Below are 19,271 nucleotides of genomic sequence, written 5' to 3' on the forward strand. Positions count from 1 at the left end.
GGAAGGAGCACTTCTAACACTCCTGGGAAGTGATTGACAATTGGGAGCAGATTGGGACATCTGGGAAAACTATACTTGAGCCAACTGAGAAGAAGGCAACTCTGGGTCTGACTTGGCAGCAGGATCACTCTGTGACCATGAATAGACCAAAAAGCAGATTATGAAGAGTAGCCTAGTACAAGTACTGATATATTTGCTAAAATACTTGGGAATGTTTAGCATAGTAAATCTTGTTGCAGTTTTCATCATTCTCCCTGGACTTTCAGGACCCTCACAAAGTCCTGTGGAGTTTATAAATAATCTGGAGGGCAGGATGGGCTAGATACTTTGATAAGGGACTATGGCTAAATGGGGAGAGATTGTGAGGTAATGGAACATGAATCGGAGTTGTTCTTCAGAATGTGCTGGATATGGCAGAGAAGCTGAAAGACAAGGCTGCTGTGGGGGAAGAGGAGATCCAGTTGCGGCTGGCTCAGTTTGTTGAACATTGGGAGAAGCTCAAAGAGTTGGCCAAGGCCCGGTGAGTGGGATATAGAAGGCCCAGTTCGCTTCCTGGATTTTGGATGTTGGGAGGATACTTATGTGCCCGTTCAGCATTGTCTGCTCTCCCCAACTACCCATCTATCTCAAGTCCTTTCTCAAATGCCAAGTCTACCACAAAACTTTCCTCCATATACCCCAGGCAATATGATCACTGCCTCTGTTCTAAATCTACCTCTCCTTCTGCATTTACATGCAGCCGTCTTTTACTATTGTTTTCCTACATGTGTTATCCTTCATATCAGGTTACTAGCCACACATCTGTTTTGCTTTATCTCCCAGTTTTCATATTATATGCAGCCCTTAGTAATGTAAGGATGAAGAATTATTTTCCCCTATAGCCGTATAACCAATTTGAACCACATATACAATGTATTAGTCCGTTCTCACATTGATGTAAAGAACTACCTGAGACAGGGCAATTTATTAAGAAAAGAGGTTTAATCCACTCACAGTTTCATAGGCTGTATAGGAAGCATGATTGGGAGGCCTCGGGAAACTTAGTCATGGCAGAAGGCAAAGTGGAAAGAAGCACATCCTACCAAGGCAGAGTAGGGAGTGTGCATGGGCGCGGGGAGTGCTAAACACTTTTAAACTATCAGATCTTGCAAGAACTCATTCGCTATCATGAAAATGGCAAGGAGGAAATCTGCCCCCATGATCCAATCACCTCCCACCAGGCCCCTCCACTGACACATAGGGATTACAGTTCAAGATGAGATTTGGGTGGCGAAACGGAGTCAAACCACATCACACATATAGCCAAATATAACAATTGCTGTCTGTAATTCCATTTTTCCTGGGGGGCTAAAAGGGAGATTCTGGCACTTTGTGGTGCCTTCATCATATACGAAAGAAGGCAGTGCTCAGAGTAGAAAGAGACATTGTGTCACTGCTGATATTCTCCAACACTGAAGTCATCATTTCCCTTTTTTGGCTAGGGTGGGTTTCCTCCCTCCAACAAAGTTTCTTAGACAGTAGAAGGTGCCACAAAATGAACTTCTAGGGAAGGAGTCTCCTCCATTTCACAGCAGATCTTCACCACTGACTAGTAGGCACATATCATATTGCGCTGAGGCCCAGTTCAACTGTGGCTGCCTTGTGAGAATAAGCTGGTCTGCCTGAATGAGATTGTGCCACCCCACTGTACTCCCACTGCTTACCAGTTTGTTCTTATCCTCACTGGGGCTTGTCACCTTGTTATAGAGGACTTCAGTTAGAAGAATCCCTTGAATACTTGCAATTCATGCAGAATGCTGAGGAAGAGGAAGCTTGGATCAATGAAAAGAATGCTATGGCTGTCCGAGGAGATTCTGGAGATACATTAGCTGCTACTCAGGTGAGGAACAGGAAGAATGAATCAATTTTCTTCTCTTCAATTTGGTTATTTTCTTGGGTAGTCAGTGTTTTTACCTGTAATATTAGGACGTTTTTCTGGTGAAAGAAGATGAAGGAAATATTAATAATCCTGACAGTATTAAATACGAAAAATTAAAGTCCAAGCATGTAGGTGACTTGCCCAAGATTAAGGAATCAATCAGGTGTGAAGGCAGAACTCACATCTTAATTCCATAATCTGTGATCTGTCTATGAGTCAAAGAAATAATGGTTAAAGACCTTTCCTTACAAGTCAGATTCCTTGTAGATTATAGCTTTTGTAAGGATTCCCTTAAATTTTCATGTTAAATTGATTTGGAAAAAAATCTTCTTATGACATTGGCTGCAGTTTCAACAAAATATAATTTTAGGAAGAAGGTCTTACTGGACAAAATAGTTCCACAATTTATAGACATCCTTTTACATGCAGGATTGGGTTTCTCTATAAAGAAATGAACAAGTAATCAGTGTGATCTTGAGTTGATGTAAATTTTGACAGCTTTTGAGAGTGATTACAAACAATAATGTATTAGGAGTTTGGAAACTATGCCTAGTAACCCTAAAAATTGGGAATTTACCAAGAACTCTTTGTAGAGATTAATTCACTTTAATGTGATGACAGAAGGAAAGGCTTAGATTTGCAAAAGATAGCTTAAACCTATACAACATATAATTCAAATTATCAGCTCCTCTTATTTGTAAGTCTTTTGGATCATGTGTGTGCACCCCACTGCACACGTTCAAGCATTTTAAGGCTTCCTATCAAATGCTTTCAAAGGCTTCCCTTTATTTAAAACAGAACTTTTTTTTGTTTGTTTCATTTTGTTTTGTTTTTGAGATGGAGTCTTGCTCTTGTCTCCCAGCCTGGAGTGCAGTGGTGCAATCTCAGCTCACTGTAAGCTCTGCCTCCCAGGTTCACGCCATTCTCCTGCCTCAGCCTCCCAAGTAGCTGGGGCTACAGGTGCCTGTCACCATGCCAGGCTAATTTTTTGTATTTTTATTAGAGAAGGGGTTTCACCATGTTATCCAGGATGGTTTCGATCTCCTGACCTCATGATTCACCCACCTCGGCCTCCCAAAGTGCTGGGATTACAGGCATTAAAACCGAACTTTTTATTTTGAGAATTATAGATTCACATGCAGTTATAAGAAATAATACAGACAGAATCTCGTGTCCTTTACCAAGTTTTCTCTAATGGAAACATCCAGAAAAGCAGTATATCGTAAATAGGATATTGAGATTGTAAGGTTCAGTTAAGATTCAGAAGGCTACCATCATTACAAGGATCGCTGATGTTGCTTTTTTATAGCCACCTCCTCTTCCTGCCTCTTTAAACTGTGGCAACCACGAGTCTGTTCTACATTTCTATAAGTTTGTCATTTCTATGCTGCTATACAAATTAACTCATATAGTATGATGTAACTTGTGAAGATGGACCTTTACACTCAGCACCATACTCTGGTGATTAATTTTGGTTATTGTGTGTAATAATAGTTCATTCCTTCTTACTGCTGAGCAGTGTCATGGTAAAAGTATATCACAGTTGAACCACTCACCTAGTGAGGGGTGTCTGGACTGTTTCTACTTTTGATGACTGTGAGAAAAGCCACTATAAATATTCATGCACAGATTTTAATGCAAACATAAGTCTATTTCTCTGGGATAAATGTACAGAACCCCAATCACTGAACCATATGTTAACTGCCTATTTAGTTTTGGACCAAAAAAAAAAAAAAAAAAAAGCCAAGTTGCTTTCCTGTTTGTATGGCTATAACGTTTTACACTCTTAACAAAATGCATAAATGATGTACTTTCTCTATATCCCTGCTAGCATTCTGTGTTGTCACTACTTTTATTTTAACCATTCAAATAGATATATAATGATATCTCATTGTAGTTTGTATGTGCATTTCCTTAATGGATAATGATATTTTACATGTTTGTCATGTGTTTATTTGAAATCTGTATATTTTCTTCAATGAAATGTCTCTTTGTCCACTTTCTAATTGAATTGTTAGTTTGTTCATTTTGATTTGCTTTACTGTGACAAGAACACTGAACATGAGATCTACTCTCTTAATACATTTATACGTGTATAACATATTATTGTTGACTGTAGGTACAATGTTGTAGGCTGTATAGAAACATTTCAAGCGTTTTCATCTTGCTTGACAATGTCAGTATCCTATTTATGGTGAAACTCTTTCTCTACTAAAAATATATTATGCCTTATGATTAGTAAAACTTCAATTTTTTTTTCTCAGCCTCTGGTAATTAGCATTCCACTCTTTGATTTCATAAATTTGTCTACCTCATATAGGTGGAATCACGTCACACGTGTCTTTCTATAATTGGCTTATTTTGCTTAGTGTAATGTCCTCAAGGTTCATCTATGTTGTCATATATTGCATAACTTTCTTATTTTTTAACACTAAACGGTATTTTGTTGTATGAATATGCCACATTTTTTTCATCCATTCATCTGTTGATGGACATTTAGGTTGTGTCCATATCTTGGTTATTGTTAATAATGCTGCAATGAACATAAGCATGCTAATATCTTATTGAAATCATTATTTCCTTATCCTTTTGGATAAATATCCAGAAATAGAATTGCTGGACCATAGGTAGTTTTATTTTAAATGTTTTGAAGAATATTCATATTGTTTTCCATAACAGCTGTGCCATTTTGCATTCCCACTAACATTGTGAAAGGGTTTCAATTTCTACATATCCTCACTAACACTGGTCTTTTATTTTTTGTTAATAGCCACAGGTGTGAAGTGATATCTCATTGTGGTTTACTTTGCATTTTCTTAATGGTTAATAATGTGAAGCATCTTTTCATATACCTGAGGGGCATTTACATGCCTTTTTAGGGAAATTTCTATCAAACTTCTTAGCTCATTTTTATTATTTTTCAATTTATTTCTTTCAATAGTTTTTTTTTAGGTACAGGTGGTTTTGGTTATATGGATAAGTTCTTTAGTGGTGATATCTAAATTTCTGGTACACCTATCACTCAAGTAGTGTACACTATATCCAATATGTAGTCTTTTATCCCTGACCCATTTCCCACCCTTTCCTTCAATCTCTCTAAGTCCATTATATCATTTTAATGCCTTTTCATCCTCATAGCTTAGCTCCTATTTATAAGTGAGAACATAAGACATTTGCTTTTCCATTCCTGAGTTACTTCACTTAGAGTGGCCCCCCAACTCCATCCAGGTCACTGCAAACACTATTATTTTGCTTCGTTTCATGGCTGAGTACTATTCCATGATATATATATTACCACATTTTCTTTATCCACTCATTAATTGGGCAATAAGTTGGTTGGTTGAGTATTTTTGTAATTGCGAATTGTACTGCTATAAACACAAGTATGCATGTGTCTTTTTCATAAATGACTTGTTTTCCTTTGGGTAGGTACCCAGTAGTGGGATTGCTTAATTGAATGGTAGTTCTACTTTTAGTTCTTTAAGGAATGTCCATACTGTTTTCTACAGTGGTTGTGCTAGCTTACATTTTCACCAGCAGTGTGAGAGTGTTCCCTGTTTACCACATCCACACCAGCATCTATTATTTTTTGACTTTTTATTATGGCCATTATTTCAGGAGTAAGGTGATATCCCATTGTGGTTTTAATTTGCATGTCTCTGATAATTAGTGATATTGAACATTTTTTTCATGTTTGTTTTTAGCCCAATTTTAAAATCAAGTTAGTAGGGATGTTTTACTTTTATTTTTATTTTTTATTTACTTTTTAGTATTGTGTTATATTCATTCCTTATGTATTTTAGAGATTAGCCCCTTATTAGAAAAGACATTTATAAGTATTAACTCTCATTCTGTGGGTTGCTTTTCCACTCTGTTGATTGTTTCCGTTGCTGTGCAGAAGTTTTAGCTTTATATACTCCCACTTGTTTATTTTTTCTTTTTGTTGCCTGTGCTTTTAGTGTCATATCTATGTAATTATTGCCAACACCAATATCGTGAAGATTTCACCCTATGTTTTCTTTCAGGAGTTCTACAGTTTCAAGACTTACATTTAAGTCTTTAAACAATTTTGAGTTGATTCTTGGTTATGGTATAAGTGTCTTACTTCATTATTTTGCAAGTGTAAAGCAGTTTTCCCAGGACTGTTTGTTAAAGAAGCTGTCTATTCTCCATTGTATATTTTTAGCACCTTTATCAAAGACCAGTTAACTACATATACATGGTTTTATTTCTGAACTCTCTATTCTGTTTCATTCATCTATGTCTGTTTTTATGCCAGTACCATACTCTTAATTATTGTAGCTTTTTAATGCATTTTAAAGTCAGGAAGTGTGATTCCTTCAGCTTTGTTCTTCTTTGTCAAGATTGATTTGACTATTTGTGGCCTTGTCTGATTCCATATAAATTTTACTGATTTTTCTATTTCTGTAAAAAGTGTCATTGGGAATTTAATAGGGATTTCATTGACTTTGTACATCACTTTGGGTAGTATTCACATTTTTTAACAATATTAAATCTTCTAATCCATGAACACAGAAAGTTTTTCCATTTGTTTGTGGCTTCTTTCATTTCTTTTATCAATGTTTTATAGTTTTCAGTGTATGAGCTTTTCACCTCCTTGGTTACATTTATTTTTATATATTTTATTCTTTTTGATGTGATTGTGAAAGAAATTATTTTCTTAATTTCTTTTTCAGATAGTTGATTGTTTACAACTTCTAAACCGACTTTTATGTTTTGAGTTTTATTCTGTAACTTTGCTGATTGGTTTACTAGTTCTAACAGTTTTTTATGGAGTGTTCAGAGTCGTCTGTATTTAAGATTATGTAACTTGCAAACAAAGACAATTTTACTTCTTCCTTTCTTATTTAGATGCCTTTCACTAGGACTTCCAGTACTGTGTTGAATAGAAATAGTGAGAGTGTGTATCTTTGCCTTGTTCATAAACTTAAAGGAAAAGCTTTTAGTTTCACCATTAAATATGATTTTTTTTTTTTTTTTAGACAACAGACATTTATTATCTCATAGTTTCCCTAGGTCAGGAGTACAAAAACAGCTTAGCTAGTTACTATGCTTAGGGTTTCACGATGTTGCTATCATGGTGTTGATTGGGCTGCATTACAATCTGGGGTTTCAACTGAGGAAGAATCCATTTCCAAGCTGACTCAAATTGCTATCAGAATTTATTTTTGTGGCTGTGGTACTAAGGGCTTCAGGTTCTTGCTGGCTGTTGGCTGGAGGCTTCCCTGATATTCTAGAGCTCACAACTCCTAGAGGCAATCCATTATTTATTGAGACCTCTTGCAGTCTCTTGACACATGAGCTTTCCCAGTGTGGCCATTTGCTTCATTAAGCCAGAAAGGAGAGCCACTAGAGTTAGTCTGGTAGCAAGATGAAGTCTTATGTGACATAACAAAGAATAACATAACATAACATAATATAACATAACAAACGAGTGAAATCCCATCATATTTGTCATATTCTATTAGTTATAAATAAGTCACAGGTCCCGTCCACACTCTGGGGGAGGGTATTTTACAAGGACTGAACAGCAAGGGGTAGGTACCATGGGGGCTTCTCCAGTGTCTTTCTGTCACAAGACAGTTCCCAGAAACAATAGCACTGTACTTCCTCTATAACCCATTGGCTAGAGCTGAGCCGTACCTTGTTGGAAAATGTAGTCGTTCTTTCTGCATGGTTATGTGTCTGTTACAGATGCTTTTATTGTAGTGGAAAGGGAGACTAAATATTGAAAGACAACTAGCAGACTGCCTTTCAATCAGAGATCTTGCAAGCAGAAATTTTGTAACAATTAGGTGAGATGAACACAACAGCACCTGGCAATCTCAGAGGTGGTCAAAAGATGTCCTATGATTATAGCTACTAAATTTATTACTATATTTAGTATTATTAATAGAATAGAAACTAAATTTCCTTTAAAAAGAGAAGGGTTTGAATAGAAAATTATGTTCACTTCATTTTTACACTAAAATGTAAGTCTTAGGTAACTCAATTATATCTTATAGTTAATACTTTTATTCTTATAAACATGACCAATCTGATAATCCTGTATTTTTAAAAATATCACTTACCTACATATCTCTCTGCAAATTTCATAGCATTTTCTCACGTTATATTCTCAATTCATTCCTCTGAAGGGTCCATTGTTCTCATTTACTAGGTGAGGTGAAGCAATCAGCCCAAAGTTAAGTTAAGTAACTGGCAGTGGCATAACCAGAGCTGGGTCCCAGGTCATGCAGCTCTACACAGATTCCACTAAAGTATATTGTCAAGAAATTGATTTCATTGAGGAACAAAAATGTGAATATATTACGCATTTGGACAAATATTTGATGTTGGTCACACTCCAGAAATATGGCAATATCCAGATAATTGATGACTTTCCATTTCGTCTCTCTCTGCTTGCTGTGCTTAATGTAGTCCCAACAAAAAAAAAACAAAAACAAAAACAACAAAAAAAAACTGTTGCCCCCCTAGGATAGATAGGTATAAATAAAAAATAATTCTCTTACCACCCCAAATCCTTTAACCCAGTTTACATTTGTTTTCTTCTGCTGTAAGTACAAAGCTATTACAAGTTTTAGAACTCTAGAGCATCTCTGCTAACCTTCTAACCCTACCCTGATCAACAATAGAATCTGAATTCATAATTTACATATAATAAAGTCTAAATGTGGGCTTTTCATACATGTGCTTTATCACTTCGAAGTAATATCCTTCTGTTCTTCGTTTGTTGATGGTTTTTATCATGGAAGAGTGCTGAATTCTGTCCATTTTTTTTTTTGGAATCTGTTGAGATGATTATTTGGTTCTATCTTTTATTGTGTCAATGTGTTGTATCACATTTATTGATCTGCATATGTTGGACCATCCTTGCATCCCAGGGATAAATTTTTCTTGTTTGTGGTATATAATCATTTTAATGTGCTGCTGGATTCAATATGCTAGTATTTTGTTGAGGAGTTTTGCATCTATATTCAATAAGGATATTAAGGATATTAGCCCCTCTCTATATATTCAGATAGATAGATAGATAGATAGATAGATAGATAGATAGATAGAGATATAGTTTGTCTCTCTTGATAGATAAACATCTGTATCTATCTATCTATCTATCTATCTATCTATCTATCTATCTGTCTGTCTATCTATCTATCGAGAGAATTATTGCCTGGCTTTAGTATCAGGGTAATGCTGACTTTGTGAAGGTGTTTAGAAATGTTCCCTCTTCATAAATTTTTTGAAACAGTTTGAGAAGAATTGGTATTAATTATTTAAATGTTTGATTTAATTCATCAGTGAAGCCGTCTGGTCTTGGGATTTTCTTTGTTGAGAGATTTATTTCTTATTCAGTCTCCATAGTAGTTATAGGTCTGTTTGGACTTTCTTCATGATTTAGTCTTGGTTAGTTATCTGTTTCTAGGAATTTATCTATTTTCTCTAGATATTCTAGTTTATTGGCATATAATTGTAACCATTTCTTGTGATCTCTTTTATTTCTTTGAAATCAGTTCTAATGTTTCTTCTTTTGTTTTTGCGTTTATTATTTGAAAATAGAAGGTGAAGATGTTGAAGAGACTTTACTTCATGCAGTATACATATATAAAAACATGATTCATTCAGGCATTCACTCGTATAAAGTCAATCACCTTTCCAATATTCATTACAGTTTCTTCAAAAACTGAAATGTAATACAATCATAATATATAATGTAGTCCATCTTGCTTTACAATGAGTAACCATCTTATTTTAGCGCCTCAACACAATGAACTGATAGTTCTTTTATTTTCAAAAGGGATTTTGAAAAAGTATAATAGTCATAGAAATTCTGTTTCTTCCTTTAGCCTGAGTTACTATGTTGCATAGTAAAAAAAAATTGACAGAGTGCTGTTATGACGAGAGGGAGGTGAAGGTAGTAGTGGGAGCAGTGGCAGTGGTGGGTGGTCCTGGTGGTGGTGATTATGGGCTTATTTAGATATTTCTCTGGAAAGTACAACAGAAGACAAAGTACCACTCTTCGTGCTTCAGCCACACTTCTCTTTTCATTCTGCCAGCTACACAGATATCATGTTTCCAGAAAGCAGTCAGAGAACTTTCGGAGTAATAGTCAATGGCAGCTCCATGTTCCCCTTGACTTCTCTCTAGGATCAGGGATTAGTTTAGGATGTTCTTTCTACTAATTTTTTTTCTGCTAGACACATTGTTTCACTGAATTAGATAAATCTCAATATGGAGGAATCTTTATATATGACCTCAGTCAAAACCTTTATTCCAAAATCAAAATAAGATTACAGTCACGTAATAAGTTAGAAAGAGTGTCACTTGTATATCTTTGACTCTTTTTTCCAGTAAGTTGCACTCATTGACAAGTGAGAGTTTGAGAAAGCAATTGAGTATAGTTGTTCCAGAAAAAGTGGGCATTCACCTAGTCTGCCAATGTCATTGAATCAACCCTAGGAAATAGTATCACAGAGAGTCTGAATATGAGTGAAAATAGATTTTCCAGCTTTGGATATCTTGGTTTTTACTGACTCGTTTATGCAGAGCTTGCTAATGAAGCATGAAGCTTTGGAAAACGACTTTGCTGTCCATGAGACCCGAGTTCAAAATGTGTGTGCACAAGGAGAAGACATCCTAAATAAGGTGAGCTAGTTCAGGAATTCCAGCTCAAACTTCCATTCTCCAAAAAGGACTGGCCCAAATATAGAAATGCTAAGATTATATGCAGAACTTTAACAATCTCTTCTAAATTGCCTTTTGTTGTTGTTGTGGTTAGCAAATAATTGTCTACTCAATTGCTGTAATTTTTTTTCAAATTCTTACACATACACATTTCAGTTTTCCTTAAATCTTTTGTTGACATTTTATTGTCCCATGCAGAACATGGTGCTTATAAAAGTCTTATCACCATCTTTGGCCATAGAATATTATAATAATTTGAAGAAATTGCTTTCTAAGCCTCGAGGAAAACAACACTGAAACCTCTTTTAAATTTGAGAATCGTTTCTTTGTTTAAATGTAGTTTTTAATAAATCCTCATTGATCTAACTGCTACAAAAAGACCATTAAACAGAGATGACTCCCTACCTCCTAGAAACTTACACTAACTAAGAAGGTCACACTTACACAGATAAACATGAGAAGATCATCCAAATGTTGGAATGGAAATGACCTTCTTGGACATGAATGAATAATAAAATAATTACACTAGACCAGAGGACTGTGGTTATATATTTGAAATGAGAGAGATGAGGGCTTTCTATTGGTACTAAAGGATTCACATTCCTAGCCCTGCACATTCATAAATATATTTGTCTCTCCCCTTCTCACAGGTGTTGCAGGAGGAAAGTCAGAACAAAGAGATTTCTTCCAAGATAGAGGCTCTGAATGAAAAGACCCCTTCTCTGGCCAAGGCAATAGCTGCTTGGAAGTTGCAATTGAAAGATGATTATGACTTTCAGGAATTCAACTGGAAGGCTGATGTGGTAGAGGCTTGGATAGGTATGATGTGTCAGGTCCAGGGTCGTTGGGTTTGAGAATTCCTAATAAATCCCATGTATAGAATGGTCTCTGGGACTTTTACCGTATGAAAGGAGGTGTTTCCATCACTACTCATTCTTATCCTTTCTGGACAGAATTACACTCACATTTGTGCACACACACATACACACACATACACACACACACACAAATTGAGAAAGAGATAGATATGATGATGCAGTAATTATGTACCATAATCCAGAGAACACGTTTTTGGGGAATGGGAGATTTTGTGTGTGATATTCAGAAAGGGAAAGCCATAGCAAAATGTTCTAAGAAATAATCTAAAATGTTTGTTTGATTTACTTACAATTCATATCTAATCTACGATTTTTCTCTCTTTTTTTTCTATGAAGTACTCAAAAGCTCTCATGACTCTAGCTCTGTTTCATTAAGTTTTATCCTGCCTAAGTAGAAAAACGATCCACTGGTCCCACTGCTCACATATTCCAATGAATCATCAACTTTGAGAGTCAAGAAGCTTTCTTGTTGTGTACTGTAAATATTTCTTTTCTGCTTACCAGGACTTAAACAAGACCAAATGTCTTTCTCTTATTAATTATTTTTGCCTTTTAGCTGATAAGGAAACAAGCCTAAAGACCAATGGTAATGGTGCAGACCTTGGTGACTTCCTCACTCTCCTGGCAAAACAGGTGAGATTGATAGATGTTAGGTAAGCCTAAGACCTGTTTCACACAGAAGCTCATCCTCCATGATTATTTCTGAATTGTGGGATTTTATTGCCTGTAGCTTCTGTAAGATTTTCCCTTCTTAATATTTATAATTTCCTAATTATTGTTTTTTTCTCTCTCTCTCATGAATCTTGCTACTGGATTTTCATCATTTTTGTTTTTTAGAGAACCTATATTCAGCTTTTTAATTTTCTCTGGGCTTTTTTTGTGTGTGTATTCTATTCCATTAAAAGCTTTTTATATTATTATCTTTTTTTACTTTATTTGGGATTACTTTAATATTTTCTTTTAATTTCTTGAGATGTACAATTAGATTATCAAAATTTTAGCCTTTCATCTTTTCTAACATATCGATTTTAAATATATGTTTTTCCCAAAGCAAAGTTTTAGTCGCATTCTGCAAATTTTGTCATTTCTTTTATCATTCAGTTAATGTTTTTGAAATTTCTTCTTTGGTTTATTCTATCATCTATTTATTATTTGGTAGTGTATTATTTAATTTCAAATATTTGGGACTTTTCTCATTATATTTTTGACATTTATATCTAGTTTAATTCCACTGTATTTTAAAAATATATTCTATATTTTTCAGAAACTTGATTTATATCTAGTAACAGTCTATTTTGTTGTATATTGTACGTACGTTTGAAAAGAATGTGTATTTTGCAGTGGTTTATATTACCAACTAGATTTTCATTTTTAATCATGTTGTTTAAATGCTTCATTATTTTTATAAATTTTGAGGATAGGCTAAAAGTTGTGTTGACATTTTGGACTGTGAAATCATCTTGATGAACTGATACTTTTAATTATAAAATCTTCCTCTTTATGTTGAATTACATTTCTTGATTTAAAGTCTACCTTTTCCAGATACCAGTATACTGCACCAACAGTTTTTTTTTTTTTTTTTTAGTATCTGCAGAAATATTTATTTCCACATTTTAGGGCTTTTTAAAACATTTTTGTCTCCATATTTTGTATGTATCTTTTGTAAATATTATATAGTTGGCTATTACTTTACCTAATTTGATAATTTTATGGAAAAAGTGAGTCTGTTTACATTTAAAGTATTATAACTAACTCATGAACTTTGGTTTAAAGCTTTAACTAAACACCCTCTGCCATCCAACCCCCTACATTTTGGTCAGGGATTGAAATGATCCAGGACACAGTTTTGGCCTCTTTGAAGACTCACTTTTTTTTTTCACTTTGCCCCTGTGGCCTTTCAGGTATTTCAGTGGAAGCCCTTTAACCAGGGCTGCTCCTACCTGATGGGTCCTGAAGTAAACTCTGTGTCACTGCTGAAAATTCTAGTTAGGATTTTACATTTTTAGCTACCATTTCTGCTTGACTTCTAGACTTGTGTGCTATACAGTTTTGGCATCTAAAATGCTTTGAGGGGAAAAGATGACAGAATATTGACTACTTTTCTTCAGTTTCCTTATTATAGCCCCTCAAATTCTGGCTGTCACAGTTCCTCATTATGCCAAATTATGTCTCTTTAACGCCATGAGATTTTCAAATGCTCTGAGCAATGCTGACTCCTCACCCTCTAATACTTCAATATATAAGAACTTGTACAGCTTATACTTTAAAGGGAAATGTGGAGAGACTTATTTTGACTTCAATGATGTTCCCTTCTGTCTGGAATTTTAGTCCCTTGAGTTGTAGTTACCTCTGTTTCATTCTGATTCATTTCAAGCAGCTGACTTTTTGTACGTTTATCTAGCCATTAATAAAGTTGCCCAATTAGACAAATACAAGCCACTCTATCAAAACTGAAAGGGAAACTTCCTGAATTTTGTGTGATTTTGATATGAATGTTTCTGCAAAAAATGTATTTGTATAATTGGCACATCTAGGAGGTCTTTTGTTAGTGTACTTCCAAGGTCCCTACGAGTGCACTGCTACTAATTAGAACAAAGAATATAATAAGTAATATAAGAAAGTCTTGGAAAGGTGTGTGCTGTAGGAGAGATTTAGTTTTCATTGTGAAAATTTAGAGTGTCATATCATACTCCATGCTGCTGATGAAGACATACCCAAGACTGGGTAATTTATAAAGAATAGAGGTTTAATTGAGTCACAGTTCAGAATGGCTGGAGGGGCCTCAGGAAAATTACAATCATGGCAGAAGGGCAAACAAACACTTCCTTCTTCACATGGTGGTAGGAAGGAGAAGTGCCAACCCAAAGGTGGAAAAACACATTATAAAACCATCAGATCTCTTGAGAACGCACTATCATGCCCTCATGATTAAATTATCTTCCACTGAGTTCCTCCCATGACATGTGGGGACTATGGGAACTACAATTCAAGATGAGATTTAGGTGGGGACACAGCCAAACCATATCATTCCACCCCTGGCCTCTCCCAAATCTCATGTCATCACATTTAAAAACACAATTATGCCCTTCTAACAGTCTCCCAAAGTCTTAACTCATTCCAGAATTAACTCAAAAGTCTAAGTCCAAAGTCTTATCTGAAATAATGTAAGTCCCTTCTATCCATGAGTCTGTAAAATCAAAAACAAGTTAGTCACTTCCTAAATACAATGAGAGTACAGGCTTTGAGTAAATACACTAATTCCAAATGGGATAAATTGGCCTAACAAAGGGCTACAGGCTTCATACAAGTCTGAAATCCAATAGGACAGTCATTAAACCTTAAAGTTCCAAAATGATCTCTTTTGACTCCATGTCCCACATCCAGGGCACACTGATGCAAAGGGCGGGCTCCCATGGCCTTGGGCAGCTCCACCCCTGTGGCTTTGCAGGGTACAGCCTCCCTCATAGGTGCTTTCATGGGCTGGCATTGAGTGTCTGCAGCTTTTCCAGGTCCATGTTGCAAGCTGTTGGTGGATCTACCATTTTGGAGTCTGGAAGACACTAGGCAGTACCCCAGTGAGGACTCTGTGTGGGGTGGGGGACCTCCAATCCCACTTTTCCCTTCTGTGCTGCCCTAGCAGAGGTTCTTCATGAGGACTCTGCCCCTGCAGCAGACTTCTGCCTGGACATGTAAGTGTTTCCGTACATCCTCTGAAATCTACAAAGCTCCCAAACCTCAATTCTTGACTTCTGTGTCCATGGAGGCTCAATGCCACATGGAAGCTGCCAAGGCTTGGGGCTTGCACCCTCTGAAGCCATGGTCTGAGTTGTACCTTGGCCGCTTTTAGCTACGGCTAGAACAGCTGAATGCAGAGCACCAAGTCACTAGGCTGCACAAAATAATTTTTCCCTACTTTGCCTTCCAGCCTGTTATGGGAGGGGCTGCCTTGAAGGTCTCTGACCTGTCCTGAAGACATTCCTCCCCCGCCACCCTTTGTCTTGGTGATTAACATTCAATTACTTGTTACTCATGCAAATTTCTGCAGCTGACTCGAATTTCTCCCCAGTAAATGGGGTTTGCTTTTCTTTCTTTCTTTTTTTTTTTTTTTTTGAGACGGAGTCTTGCTCTGTCGCCCAGGCTGGAGTGCAGTGGCCGGATCTCAGCTCACTGCAAGCTCCACCTCCAGGGTTTATGCCATTCTCCTGCCTCAGCCTCCCGAGTAGCTGGGACTACAGGCGCCCGCCACCTCGCCCGGCTAGATTTTTGTATTTTTTAGTAGAGAAGGGGTTTCACCGTGTTAGTCAGGATGGTCTTGATCTCCTGACCTCGTGATCCACACATCTCGGCCTCCCAAAGTGCTGGGATTACAGGCTTGAGCCACCGCGCCCGGCCGGGGTTTGCTTTTCTATTGCATCATCAGGCTGCAAAAATTCCAAACTTTTATGTTCTGCTTCCTCTTGCATGCTTTGCTCTTAGAAATTTCTTCTGGGCCAGGCGTGGTGGCTCAAGCCTGTAATCCCAGCACTTTGGGAGGCCAAGACGGGTGGATCACGAGGTCAGGAGATCAGACCATCCTGGCTAACACGGTGAAACCCCGTCTCTACTAAAAAATACAAAAAACTAGCCGGGTGAGGTGGTGGGCGCCTGTAGTCCCAGCTACTCAGGAGGCTGAGGCAGGAGAATGGCGTAAACCCAGGAGGCGGAGCTTGCAGTGAGCTGAGATCCGGCCACTGCACTCCAATCTGGGCGACAGAGCCAGACTCCGTCTCAAAAAAAAAAAAAGTTCTTCTGCCAGATATGCTAAATAATCTCTCTCAAGTTCAAAGTTCTACAGAACTCTAGGGCAGGGGCAAAATGCTTCCAATCTCTTTGCTACAGCCTAGCAGGAAAGGCCTTTTTTCCAGTTCCCAACAAGTTCCTCATCTCCATCTGAGACCACCACAGCCTGGACTTCATCGTTTATATCACTATCAGCAATTTGGTCAAAGCCATTCAACAAGTCTCTAGGAAGTCCCAAATTTTCCCACATCTTCCTATCTTCTGAGCCCTCCACGTCTCTAGGAAGTTCCAAACCTTCACACATGTTTCTGTCTTCCTCTGAGCCCACCAAACTCTTCCAATCTCTACCTGTTACCCAGTTCCAAAGTCACTTCCACATGTTCAGGTATCTTTACAGTAGCACCCCACTCTCTGCTGCACCAATGTACTGTATTAGTCTGTTCTCACACTGCTAATAAAGATATACCCAAGACTGGGTAATTTATAAAGAATCGAGGTTTAACTGACACATTTTAGCATGGCTGGGGAGGCCTCAGGAAACTTATAATCACAGCAGAGGGGGAAACAAACACATCCTTCTTCATAAGGCAGCGGAAAGAAGTGTTAAGCAAAAGGGGAAAAAACCCTTATAAAACCATGAGATCATGTGAGAACTCACTCACTATCACAAGAACAGCATGAGAGTAACTGCCTGCATAATTCAATTACCTCCCACTGGCTCCCCCCCACGACATGTCGGGACTATGGCAATACAATTCAAGATGAGATTTGGGTGGGGACACAGTCAAACCAAACCATATCAATTAATTTTATATCTAGCATAAAATCTAACTGTAAAATATACATAAACTGGAGCTTTCAGCCCCAAATGTTTGCTTACATCTCTAAGTTATATTTCCTTTTTCTTAATCATCATCTTAATTCTTGCCTAACCTTATCTATGATTAAAATCTGGTGGAACCCAGATGTGAATGATCATTGCACCATTTTCCTGTTCATGGCCTCTCTCCTGATGTTTCTCAGGACACTCTGGATGCCAGTTTGCAGAGCTTCCAGCAAGAGAGACTTCCCGAGATCACTGACCTGAAGGACCAATTGATTGCTGCTCAACACAGCCAGTCGAAAGCCATTGAAGAGCGTTATGCCGCCTTGCTGAAGCGCTGGGAGCAGTTGCTGGAAGCCTCGGCAGTCCACAGACAGAAATTGCTGGAGAAACAGCTGCCTCTACAGAAGGTTTAAAAAATTTATGAGGCATGATCAGTTCTCTGTTACCTGTATGTTAGCCATGAAATTCAGAAATAGACATTGGAAACTCTGTTTGGATAATACATAAACCTTTTATTGCATTGAAAGATGTCAGGAAGACATTCTTACTGAGCAAAAAGTAGATTGAAAAGAAGCTTAAAAATTTTTTTTTAGCATGACTGATTAGTTGCATCACCAACTTGAGATGGAAACCAAGCAAATATAGTGGAAGAGGTAGATGGAGCAAGAGGATGGGAGGTCTTTGTATAAGGTAGAATTAAAACTGTCAGGCAAAAGTCAAGTTTGTCCCTGTGCTTTTCCTAACCCAAATAAAAGGAGCACTGGACAAGTTGTCATAAAACATGTTCTCACCTTATATCAAGCTTTCCTAGGTTGAAGACCTTGTAAAAGTCACTTAATATCCCTAAACCTTGATATCCCCATTTAGAAAATAGAGTAGTATCACCATTCTATTCTGCCTTTCTGTTATTACTATTAAAAAAGATAATGAATCAAAAGTGCAATATAGACCCCTAAGTTCCATATAAATATGTAATCAAAATGTTCCTTCAAATATTGGCTGCTAAGGCATTGGATATTGATCATAAAAATATCAATACTAGAAGGAGGCCAGGCATGGTGGCTCACACCTATAATCCCAGCACTTTGAGAGGCTGAGGAGAGCGGATCACGAGGTTAGGAGATTGAGATCATCCTGGCTAACACCATTAAGCCCCATCTCTACTAAAAATACAAAAAATTAGCCGGGCATGGTGGCAGGCGCCTGTAGTCCCAGCTACTCAGGAGGCTGAGGTAGGAGAATGGCGTGAACCCAGGAGATGGAGCTTGCAGTGACCCCAGATTGCGGCCACTATACTCCAGCCTGGGCGACAGAGCAAGACTCCATTTGAAAAAATGAATGAATAAATAAATAAATAAATAAAAGGAAATCAGAATGGTCAGTGGAATTACTGAGCACTCCTAGACCCTTAGAATCATTGTACTTGGTAGTGAATTAAGTCAAGGAGTTAAGGAATTTAGGAAATAACACAAGAGTAAAAGTCAAGTTAGATTCTTAGTTAATTTCTACACTTTTGAAAAAAACAGGCCTACATCAAATAAATCTTAGGTGAAAAATTAAATCAATTAAGTGGGCAATTTTACACATATATGTGCATTCTACATAGGAAGCTCCTTCATATTTTTAATCTTTTTTTTTTAAAAAATTCAAACTGCAAGGAGTTTTATTTTATTTTCTGATTACAAAATATTTATAAAGTATTCACTCAATCTATAATATTATGAAAACGATATGAAATACTTTATAGGTTTCTGTGTCCTTTCCGTGTAGAGGTCATGTTAATTTTCTCTGTATTGATCTATTTTGGCATATAGATTGCTGAAATGAATACAGGGTCAGATGCAATGGTTTAATACCTTTGAAATCCTCCCTCCATTTGGGCCAGTTTTCTTCTTTTTATTTTTTTATTATTTTTTTATTTTTTTCATTTTTTTTTAATTTTTTAATTTTTAATTTTTTTATTTTTATTATACTTTAAGTTCTAGGGTACACGTGCATAACGTGCAGGTTTGTTACATATGTATACTTGTGCCATGTTAATTCTTGTATTTGGGAATGAAAAATTCATTTTTATGTTTGCTCAAGACAAACCTCTTCAGCAGTGCAATCTGCTGACCCAAAATCTGTGATGTATTTTAAGGAGGAAAGTAGTTTTGATCACTTGCTG

General features: G+C 36.9%; 1 protein-coding gene across 3 annotated transcripts in view; it reads left to right on the forward strand.

The window, feature by feature from the left end:
- The window catches only part of LOC105498134 (spectrin alpha, erythrocytic 1), an 86,904-nt gene that overhangs the window by 57,544 nt on the left and 10,089 nt on the right, over nt 1–19,271 (forward strand). For all 3 annotated transcript variants that reach the window (XM_011770005.2, XM_011770004.3, XM_011770006.3), the window contains 6 exons: nt 399–520; nt 1,747–1,879; nt 10,484–10,582; nt 11,272–11,440; nt 12,056–12,132; nt 17,302–17,511. In XM_011770005.2, the coding sequence (XP_011768307.2) occupies nt 399–520; nt 1,747–1,879; nt 10,484–10,582; nt 11,272–11,440; nt 12,056–12,132; nt 17,302–17,511 (810 nt within the window). The remainder of the gene's footprint in view (nt 1–398; nt 521–1,746; nt 1,880–10,483; nt 10,583–11,271; nt 11,441–12,055; nt 12,133–17,301; nt 17,512–19,271) is intronic.

This window comes from Macaca nemestrina, chromosome 1 (assembly GCF_043159975.1).
Source record: "Macaca nemestrina isolate mMacNem1 chromosome 1, mMacNem.hap1, whole genome shotgun sequence".
NCBI classification, from domain to species: Eukaryota; Metazoa; Chordata; class Mammalia; order Primates; family Cercopithecidae; genus Macaca; species Macaca nemestrina.